At 55.1% G+C, this 10389-nt stretch overlaps 1 protein-coding gene across 2 annotated transcripts; it reads left to right on the top strand.

Annotated features, from left to right (window-relative positions):
• Positions 1-64: 64 nt before the first annotated feature.
• Positions 65-9286, top strand: AIRIM (AFG2 interacting ribosome maturation factor). 2 transcript variants are annotated; one of them, XM_002720653.6, is made up of 4 exons: positions 75-798; positions 5273-5452; positions 7438-7556; positions 8425-9286. In XM_002720653.6, exons 1-4 carry the CDS (start codon positions 524-526, stop codon positions 8460-8462), a joined length of 612 nt encoding a protein of 203 aa, XP_002720699.1. In that variant the 5' UTR covers positions 75-523; the 3' UTR covers positions 8463-9286. The 2 variants fall into 2 exon arrangements, with proteins under 2 accessions (XP_089155242.1, XP_002720699.1); XM_089299116.1 differs by lacking the exon at positions 8425-9286 and having other exon boundaries at positions 65-798; positions 7193-7455.
• Positions 9287-10389: the final 1103 nt, after the last annotated feature.

Genomic DNA, 10389 nt, shown 5'->3' on the forward strand with positions numbered 1-10389 from the left:
GAAGCTCCACAATCAAGCAGCCAATCACACGTAGGACTACATCGCCCAGAAGTCATTGCGGCGTGACGCCTTATTTCCGTGCCTCGGCGACTGCGTCGGCGCGAGGCTGTTTGTTAGTGGCGGTCGTCCTGAGCGTGTGCCGGGAGTAGACGCGGACGCTGGCGCGTATTGGAGGATGTGGTTGTATTTCGCGCTTTGACTTTCTTGGCTGTACGTTTTGCCGCTGACTCTGGAAACGCAACCGGTAGCCTCAAGCAAGAGACAGGATTTCGGCCCCGGAAGCGCGGATCTGAGGGGAGAGGGGACTCGGGCCCTGGAGTCCGCGGTCTGACGCCGGAGACCGCCCTGCCCGGCTCTTGGAGAGCAGCCGGCGCGCCGCGAAGTGAAGAGCAAGGGTCCTCACCCCTTCAGCGCCTCGCGTCCGGAGGGACGTGGAGGCCAGAGCCCGAAGTCGGAATAAACTCCCGCCGGCTTGGCCCCCTCCGGCCATTCCGTCCCCAGCCTTTGCCGTTCTCCTGCGGAGATGACTGCGGACCGGCCGTTGCTGGCCGTGCGGGAGGCGCTCAGGCGCTGCTTCCCCGCCGTGGAGGAGCAGCAGGGGCTGTGGCAGGGCGCCCTGCGGGACTGCCAGCCCCTCGTGGCCGCGCTCAGCAATCTGGCCGAGCAGATGCAGGCCTCGCAGAGCGTGCGCTTCGAGGACGTGCCGGCGCTCCGGGCCTTCCCCGACTTGCAGGAGCGGCTGAGGCGCAAGCAGCTGGAGGCGGGAGACGCCGTCCTGGACAAGCTCGGGGAGAGGCTGTAAGGGGCTCCAGAGGGGCAAAGCGGGCGCTTCTGGCCCTGGGGGGCGGAGTGGGGGCGGCCCGGCCTGGCTGTCGGTTGCCCCGGGCCGGCTGTGCGAGGGCCCTTTTCTGGCATTTGCCTTGTCAGAGACCCGGAAGGGCAGTGGTGGGCGAGCAGAAGGGAGAAGGAATGGAGCCCGCGTGTTAGTCTGCCTCTGTAGTTCTCACTGGTAAGAGGCCGTGAGGGCTGTGGTGTAGACTCGGCAGGTGCCAGAGCCAAGGGTTTTATGTCGGCCGGCCCGGGGAGTTGGGCCTGGTCAGAGCCCAGCCCTCACCCCCACTTTGTTCTGTGCCCGTGACGGGCCTCCCAGCTCAGATTTCCGCGTGTGGCTGGACCCTCCGCCTCACCTTAGGAGGATGCTTAAAAGGCTTGTGGAGAACTGGAATGAAAAGAAATTTATTTCGGTGGGAAGCATTTTTTTGGAATCCAGGTGTAGCCTTTTCATAATTCACAGTTTCCCATGAACTTTTTGAGGTCCTCTCATATGCATGGGTTTCAAAAAAATTTTTTGTGCCATAATAAACTTATTTAATTTCATTTTCCATGGACTTTTTGAAATATGCATAGATTATTCACGATGGACAGAGCACCTGTTCCTTGACCCAGAACAAAAGACAGTTCCAGTATAGTGTCTGTGCCACAGACTAACACAGGAAACTGTCAAAGATGAGGACCTTCCTTTCATTCATTTTTTAAAAACGATTTATTTTATTTATTTGAAAGACAGTGTTAGAGAGAGAGGTAGAGACAGAGAGGTCTTCCATCCGCTGGTTCACTCCCCAGATGGCCGTAATGGCTGGAACTGCGCCAATTCGAAGCCAGGAGCTTCTTCCAGGTCTCCCACGTGGGTGCAGGGGCCCTAGTACTTGGGCCATCTTCTGCTTTCCCAGGCCATAGCAGAGAGCTGGATCAGAAGTGGAGCAGCTGGGACTAGAACTGGCGACCATATAGGATGCTGGCACTGCAGGCCAGGGCTTTAACCCACTGCCCCCTTCCATTCATTTATACAAATGCATTTATTTATTTTAAAGGTTTTTTGTTTTTTTTTTTTTTTTTTGGAAGGCAGAATTACACAGAGAAGGAGAGGCAGAGAGAGAAAGGTCTTCCACCCACTGGTTCACTTCCCAATTGGCTGCAACGGCTGGAGCTTCACCGGTCAGGAGCCAGGAGCTTCTTCCGGTCTCCTATGCAGGTGCAGGGCCCCCAGGACTTGGGCCATCTTCTACTGCTTTCCCTGGCCATAGCAGAGAGCTGGATCAGAAGAGGAGCAGCCGGGACTCGTGCCAGCAATGCAGGTGTTGGCGGCTTTACCCGCTGCGCCACAGCGCTGGTCTCCAGAATGCATTTATTAGATACCAATGGGATGCCAAATACAAGGTGCTAAGAATACATCAATGAACCAGTGTTCTGATGATAGTCACGTGGAAGAGATGGACAGCCCGCCAGGTTCTGGGGTGTTCTGAGATGGTAGTCACAGCCTGTTGGGGAAGGGACGTGGAAAGCCCGACGGATGCGCAGATGTGGAAATGAGTGGTGCTGCCTAGGGAACGGGTGGCGGGAGTGGAGGTGGGAGTGAAAGAGGGGAGCCAGTTTGTGAGGTGCACGTGACTGGCGTATCCGTCTCTGGCTTCCAGAGCGAGGGGAGTTTGGTGAGGGGTGAGGGCAGAAGTTGCCAAGAGCCTCCTGCGTAGACAGTTTCAATATAGCTCCTTAGGAGCTGTTGAGAAGCTCTGTGGGACGTGGGAGACCTGGAAGAGCTCCCGGCTTCTGGCTTCGGATCGGCTCAGCTCCAGCTGTTGTGGCCAACTGGGGAGTGAACCAGCGGATGGAAGACCTCTCTTTCTCTCTGTCTCAGCTTCTCCTCGCTGTGGAACTCTTTCAAATAAATAAATAAATCTTTTAAAAAAAAAAAAAGCTCTGTGGGAATCAACATTGTTTATTCTGGTGAAACAGTAGGCTTAGTCCAGATGTGCGTCAGCAGAATAAAGGCAGCGTGGGATATTGAGCCCTAAAGAGGAGAGCCTGGCACACATGGGAGAGCTTTACAGACAGCATGCTACAGCAGAGGAGCCAGACAGTAAAAAGCCACATGGTGTGTGATTCCATCTGTAATGTCTCCAACAGTGGGTGCATGGGAGAGGAAGGAGATGGCGGCCGCAGGGCCGGGATGGAGGGGCGCCTGGGGGAGTGAGTACTGGATGAAGGTTTCATTTCAGGAAGACGGAGGCGTTGTGGGACTGGATGGTGATGCTTGATTTTGTGAATATGAGAAAGCCCACTCAATTTTGTACTTATTTTAAAAAATAAGCTTATTTTTAGAGCAGTTTTGGTTTCCCAGCAATACTGAGTGGAAGGAATAGAGAATGCTCTGTGTCCCCTGTCCCCACACAGGCTCACCTCCCCACTGGCTACATGGCGCAGCACAGTGAGGCATTGTGACCGTTGCTGACGTGACACTGACCTTTATCCCTGCAAGTCCATCCTTCGCATCAGCATCCGCTTCCTGTGGGTCAGGACAGACATGGGGATAGCGTACACCAGTGTCACATACAGAGTAGTCTTCCACAAGGTGTTCCCTTTTTTTCTGAAATATAACTCACAAACGATAAAACTCAGTCTTTAAATGTATACAAGTTACAGTGAGGGGCCGGCGCTGTGATGTAGCGGGTAAAGCTACCGCCGCCTGCAATGCCAGCATCCCATGTGGGTGCTGGTTCGAGTCTTGGCTGCTCCTTTTCTGATCCAGCTCTCTGCTATGGCCTGGGAAAGCAGTAGAAGGTGGCCTAAGTTCCTGGGCCCCTGTGCCTATGTGGAAGACCAGAAGACGCTCTTGGCTCCTGGCTTCAGACCAGCCCAGCTTTGGCCATTGTGGCCATTTGGGGAGTGAACCAGCGGATGACTTTTCTCTCTTTTTGCCTCTGCCTCTCTGTAACTCCGCCTTTCAAATAAATGAATAAATCTTCAAAAAAAATTATTTGAGAAGCAAAGGGAGAGAGATCTTGCACCCGTTGTTTTACTCCCCAGTGGTTGCAACAGCCAGGGCTGGGCCAGGTCAAAGCCAGGAGCCAGAAACTCCATCTGGTCTCCCACGAGTGGCAGGGACCCATGCACTTGGACCATCATCCACTGCCTTCCCCAGCCACATTAGCAGGGAGCTGGATTGGAAGTGGAGCAGCCATGACAAACCGGATTTCAAAATGGGATGCCGGCATCACAAGCGGAGGCTCAAACAGCTGCACCACGATGCTGGCCCCCAAGCCGATGGCTTACACGTGAGGAAGAGTAGCTTTCCTGGGTCCTGCAGAGGCAGACACTGGCATTCTAGAATTCCCTAGGCTGGGGCTAAGGAGCGTGTGGCTAGAAATGGCTGGTTGCTCCAGTGTCCTCTGCTTGTTCCCCTTTGTTTACGTGCCTTGGGACAATGAGCATCTGCTCTCCTTAGGCAGTTTTATGGCATCCCCAGAAGACTTTTTGGTCTTCACTTTTCTCTGGCAACAGGGCTTCCTGTTCAACTTTAAGAACAATGTACCTAGGACCATTGCAATGGCCTACGGAGTAAAGCTGCCACCTGCAGGACCGACATCCCATGTGCTCCATTTCCAACCCAGCTCCTTGCTGATGGCCTGGGAAGACAGCGGAAGATGGCCCAAGTACTTGGGAGATCTAGGAGAAATTCCTGGCTCCTGGCCTCAAATGGGCCCAGCTCCAGCTGTTGGCAGCCATTTGGGAAGTGAACAAGTGGATAGATCTTGTTCTCTTTCTGTGACTCTGCCTTTCAAATAAATAAGTTATCAGGTCTTGATTCTTTAAAAAAAAAAAAAAAACCTATTCATATTTGAAAGAGTTACAGGGGTAGAGGGATCTTCCATCTGCTGGCTCGCTCCCAGATGGTTACAGCCACTGGGGCCGGGCTGGGCTGGGCCGGGCCAGGCTGAGGCTTGGAGCCAGCACCTTTTTCTGGGTCTCCCTCATGGGTGCAGGGGCCCAAGAACTTGGGCCATCTTCTGCTAACTCTGCCAGGTGCGTTAGCAGTGAGCTGGATCAGATGTGGAACAGCCGGGACTCAAACCGGACCCCATATGGGATGCCAGCGCCACAGGTGGTGGCTTAACCCTCTAAGCCACGACTCCGGCCCCTGTTCTTGATTCTGGTTCACCTCTGCTGTCACTAATCTGCTGAGAGCAGTGGTCTCCGGAGTAGTTTTCCGGCAGGGGGCATCTGGTGCTATCTGGAGATGTTCCTGGTTGTGGCAACTTGGGGAGGATGGCAGCACAGTGGCTGCCACGGAGGGGGCCGAGGTCAGGCACGCTGCTGACCAGCCTGCAGCACGCAGGCCAGCTTCCACAGCCAAAAGCCGTCTGATCCAGGCCTAGAACCTTCCTTGCCGGGTTCCTTTTTCGTGGTGTCACCTGATGTCATTCTCTTCCCCCAGAGCCACCCTCCTCAAGGTGCGCGACACGGTCAGCAGCCAGGTGGAGCGAGTGTTCCAGGTGTATGAGCAGCACGCGGACACGCTTGGCCTGGACGCCGTCCTGCAGCCCTCGGCGGCGAGCCCCTCTGTGGCCGACATGTTAGAATGGTTGCAAGACATGGACAGACATTACCGAAACTCGTATCCTTTGCACACATTGTGTCCACAGCTGTTTGTTTTATTAGACAGCTGTATCCTTTGGGTCAGTCCTCTCTGGTTCTTGAGCTTGGATTCCTCCTGAGTCCCTTAGTACAAGGAGTCCCCAAGAATTGTATCGAGCAGCCACCACCTCCCGGGTACTTGCTAGGTGCTTGAGACAGGCATTAAAAATACAGAAGGTCAGGTGGTGGTAAGCACCATGGAGGGGCCTGTGACTTTAAATAAGGCGGGCAGGGCGGCCTCATGAGCAAGGTCTGTGGTGGGTAATGGAGAGGGCCGTGTGAATACTTGGCATGTTGCAGCCCGAGGGAGCATCCCGTCTGAAGGCTCTGAGCGGAGAGCATGCTTGGCAGACTCAGCAGACAGCAAGGGCGCCCCCGTGGCCAGAGCAGAGTCCTGGGGGGAGTCTCGCAGGCCGTGAAGCTGCTGAGATGGCGCCAGATGTTGCAGAGCCCTGAGGTCTTTGGAAGGATTCCTTTTTATGATTTTTTTGTTTATTAAGGGACACAGAGAGATCTTCCATCTACTGGTTCACTCGCGAAATGCCCACAACAGCCCGATCCAGCCAGGCCACAAGCCAGAACAATCCAGGTGTCCCACGTGGATGGCGGAGACCCACATCCTGCAGCCTCCGGGAGTGTGCATTAGCAGTAAGCTGGAGTCTGGCAGAACGGGGACTGGGGTTTTCAAGTGGAGGAGTGACATGATGAGATCAGTGTTTTCCATGGTATCGGGCCGGCTGTGTTCTGGGGAAGGGCTTGGGGGACAAGGGTGGAAGCAGGAAGCCCAGTTAGTTAAGGTTGGGGCCTTTTTCTCTTGAGTCTTTTTTTTTTTTAAAGATTTATTTATTTATTTATTTGAAAGTCAGAGTTACACAGAGAGAGGGAGAGGCAAGAAGACAGAGAGATCTTCCATCCGCTGGTTCACTCCCCAAATGGCCACAATGGCCGGAGCTGTGCTGATCAGGAGCCAGGAGCTTCTTCCGGGTCTCCCACGTGGGTGCAGGGGCCCAAGGACTTGGACCATCTTCTACTGCTTTCCCAGGCCATAGCAGAGAGCTGGATCGGAAGTGGAGCAGCCGGAACTAGAACTGGGCCCATATGGGGTGCCAGCACGTCAGGCCAGGGCATTAACCCGCTGCGCTACAGCCCCTCTCTAGAGTCTTGCCCAGTGCTCCCATGGAGCGTCCGGCTCCATGTGGATGCCTCACAAACCCCAGCCTCTGTGTCGCCTCTGGTATTTGGGGCGTTTGAGTCCCTGCAGATGCCTGCAACTAGGTGGCTCATAGAACTGCAAGCTCGGGGTTAACGCTGAGCTTCTCGGTCTGAGCCGCACGCTGCACCCCTCTTCCTTAGCTGTAGCATCAGCCCTGTCTGATGACCCAGTCTGGGAGCGTAAGGGCCTTCTCTCTCCTCTCCCTCCCTGTGTGCCTTAATTGTAACAGGGTCCTCGCACCAGCAGCGGCAGCCGCCCTGACCGCGCGCTCACTGTGCGCTCACAGTGCTTACACCGGCGCTCGTCGAGCCCTCCGTCCCCATTCCCCTGGTGCTGCCTATCCTTTCCTTGCCTCCGTCCCCTCGGCTGGCTGCATCCCTGTTTGCTTTGTTTTGTTTTGTTTTAAAGAATTTATTTATTTGAGAGGTGGAGTTGCAGACAGAGAGGGAGAGAAAGAGAAAGATCTTCCATCCACTGGTTCACTCCCTAAATGGCCGCAACAATCAGAGCTGGACCAATCCAAAGCCAGGAGCTTCTTCTGCGTCTCACACGGGTGCAGGAGCCCAAGGATCTGGGCCATCCTCTACTGCTTTCCCAGGCCATCAGCGGGGAGCTGGGCGGAAGTGGAGCAGCCGGGACTTGAACCGGCGCCCATATGGGATGCCAGTGCTGCAGGTGGAAGCTCAGCCAGTACACTACAGCACCGGCCCCCACTTCCATTTTCTTTTTGAGTAGTCCTTAGCTTCCGGAAGGTACCTGAAGAGAAAGGACCTCCTCTCCTCCATCCAGTGGGGAGACTTGGCCAGCATCCAAGCTTTGCCCCAGGCCTGGGACCGAATTCCAGAAGCGGAACACCAAGAGTTCGTGCAAGGTGCTGGCTTTGTCTATCCCTTCCTGCATCCGCTCCTCCCTTCTTTCCCCGTGCTCACCTCCCACGCCTTCCTTCTTTCCCACGCTCACCTCTCCCCATCCTCCCTTCTTTCCCGCGCTCACCTCCCCCTCCTCCCTTCTTTCCCGCGCTCACCTCCCACTCCTCCCTTCTTTCCCCATGCTCACCTCCCGCTCCTCCCTTCTTTCCCATGCTCACCTCTCCCACTCCTCTTTCCCCACGCTCACCTCTCCCACTCCTCCCTTTTTTCCCCCGCACTCACCTCCCCATCCTCCCTTCTTTCCCGTGCTCACCTCTCCCACTCCTCCCTTCTTTCCCGCGCTCACCTCCCCCTCCTCCCTTCTTTCCCGCGCTCACCTCCCACTCCTCCCTTCTTTCCCGTGCTCACCTCTCCCACTCCTCCCTTCTTTCCAGCGCTCACCTCCCACTCCTCCCTTCTTTCCCGTGCTCACCTCTCCCACTCCTCCCTTCTTTCCCGCGCTCACCTCCCCCTCCTCCCTTCTTTCCCGCGCTCACCTCCCACTCCTCCCTTCTTTCCCGTGCTCACCTCTCCCACTCCTCCCTTCTTTCCAGCGCTCACCTCCCACTCCTCCCTTCTTTCCCGTGCTCACCTCTCCCACTCCTCCCTTCTTTCCCGCGCTCACCTCCCCCTCCTCCCTTCTTTCCCGCGCTCACCTCTCCCCCTCCTCCCTTCTTTCCCATGCTCACCTCTCCCACTCCTCCCTTCTTTCCCGCGCTCACCTCCCACTCCTCCCCTTTCTCTGTGCTCACCTCCCCCCCGCTGCCTGTGTCGTACGTTCGTGTTTGCAGCAGTGGTGATCGGCCACAGTTTTTCTCTCTCCTACTCCAGATACGCTGTTGAATGTTTCGTTCTTCCTGGAAGAGTAAGGAAGCTGTGTGTTTCGCTGGAGAAAGGGGTGGAGGCGAGGCACCAAGGTCTCAGACTGACACTGCTCCGCCCTGCGGCTTCTTGGGAAATGCCAGCAATGCGGCCGCACCTAGCTGCAGGGCCAAGGCCTGGAGCCGAGGTCTGGGTTTGCGGAGCACTGGGGCTTCTCCGCGCGGCACACAGCTGACTCTGGGCCACGCTTGCCGTCTCCTGAGGCTCAGGGAAGTGGACAGAGGTCGAGAGTGAGCGGGAAAGGCAGAGCACAAGAACACGGCGTGGTTGTCTCCTTCCTAAGGCGCAGAGCGGCAGGGAGGGAGAGGACTGGGTACCTGGGCAGCATCCGAAGCACCGAGTCTGGTGGACGGCAGGCCCTGGGCCCACGTGATTGTGCCAGTAACTGACTCCCGGGCACAAGGAGGGTGGTGGTGATGACTTAAAGAAATAAAGGTGCTATTGATGGAAAACGTTTAAAAATTGGTCTTTGACCCGTTTCCTAGCTCCTGATTCTTGAGCCCCTTTCCATTTCCAGAGCCTGCCACCAGGGGGCGGTGGTGCTGCATGAGTGGCTCCGGATGCCTTGTCCTGGGAGAGTGGCTCTGTTGCTGTAGGGTCTGAGAGCTGACTGATTGCCAGTGTCCTGGGAGCTTCACCCGCAGGAAGACAGAAGCCCGGTGTCAAGCGGTCCTGGGGGCACTGTTGAGGCCCATGCCTTCCTCTGCCGTGGTCATGATACTTCTAGAACGTTCACTTCCCCGGGGGGTGTAGAAATCTTGATCATTGGATGTAATAGGGCTTAATAAACATGAAGACTTTTATTTCAGGATGAAATGGTTTTTGTTCAGAAGTGGTATACTTATTACAGAAGTGGTATACGCTTTCTAAAAAATTGTAGGAAACGGGTATATACTAGATCTTAGATTTTGCATGTATTTTTCCATTTTTCTATCTCCAAAGGTGAATATTCTGATAATAAAAAACTGAAATATTACATAGAAATGTGCCATTGTTGACCTGCCAGATAGCTATTATTAGTTATGTAGCGTCTAGCCTTCCAGGAAGGTATACAATTGTATGCGGTACATAATCATTACTGTTGGGTGCAGAGTCTTATGAGGGACTCAGATGAGAAGAGATAAAAGAAAACCGTCGAGAAGCTCACGGGGCCATGAGGCAAAGGCTGAAACCGGCGTCTCTCGAGCTTTAGCGTCTGAGTCGCCGCCGCCGCCTCGGTGAAGTCTGGATGCTCGCGCTGTTGGTCCAGATGGGGTCCGAGCGGGGCCTGAGCTCTGTGCTTCCAAGGGTCCCAGGTGAGGCTGGTGCTGACCTCACGGGACCAGACCCTTGTGTGCAGAGACCTAAGTGTGTTAGGATCGAGACCAGGCCATGCTGAGGCAGAAGCAATGACTCATTGCTGTGGGCTGCTTTACGGTGACAGCGACATCTGCGTTGGTTGCAAGGGGATTTTTACTGGGAGGGGGACTTAGAGTAGGACATTCCGTGCACAGGGGACAGGCCACGCGAAGGCAACACCTAGAGGACAAGTGGAAGCTGACACTGAACAGCCCTGGGTCCTGGCCCAAAGGTTTCTATGTCATTCTGCAAATGAGCGTTGCTTGCTCGTGTGTAGTAAAGAGATTTCTGAACTCCCCCTGCTGGAACAATAAAGACTCACCAGAAACAGCCAGGTTTGCAGAGTAATAGCTATGCATTACTTAAGAATAATCATCACTTTGTTCCCTCTGGGCTTTTTCTGCTATTCAAATGCCATTCTGGAGCCGGTGCTGTGGCATAGCAGGCTAGGCCTCCACCTACAGCGTCAGCATCCCATATGGGCGCCAGTTTGTGTGCCCACTGCTCCTCTTTCGATCCAGCTCTCTGCTGTGGCCTGGGCCCAAGTGCTTGGGCCCCTGCACCTGTGTGGGAGAC

The sequence above is a fragment of the Oryctolagus cuniculus genome, chromosome 7 (genome assembly GCF_051225735.1).
Source record: "Oryctolagus cuniculus isolate XC-2025 breed Fujian yellow rabbit chromosome 7, ASM5122573v1, whole genome shotgun sequence".
Taxonomy (NCBI): domain Eukaryota; kingdom Metazoa; phylum Chordata; class Mammalia; order Lagomorpha; family Leporidae; genus Oryctolagus; species Oryctolagus cuniculus.

What these genes read in the sequence shown, in the direction of transcription:
- AIRIM (XM_002720653.6), top strand. Translation starts at nt 524, where the DNA reads ATGACTGCGGACCGGCCGTTGCTGGCCGTGCGGGAGGCGCTCAGGCGC. An exon ending in GACAGACATTACCGAAACTC is followed by an intron (nt 5,453 to 7,437) that starts GTATCCTTTGCA and finishes AGCTTCCGGAAG; the next exon opens with GTACCTGAAGAGAAAGGACC. An exon ending in ACACCAAGAGTTCGTGCAAG is followed by an intron (nt 7,557 to 8,424) that starts GTGCTGGCTTTG and finishes CTCCTACTCCAG; the next exon opens with ATACGCTGTTGAATGTTTCG.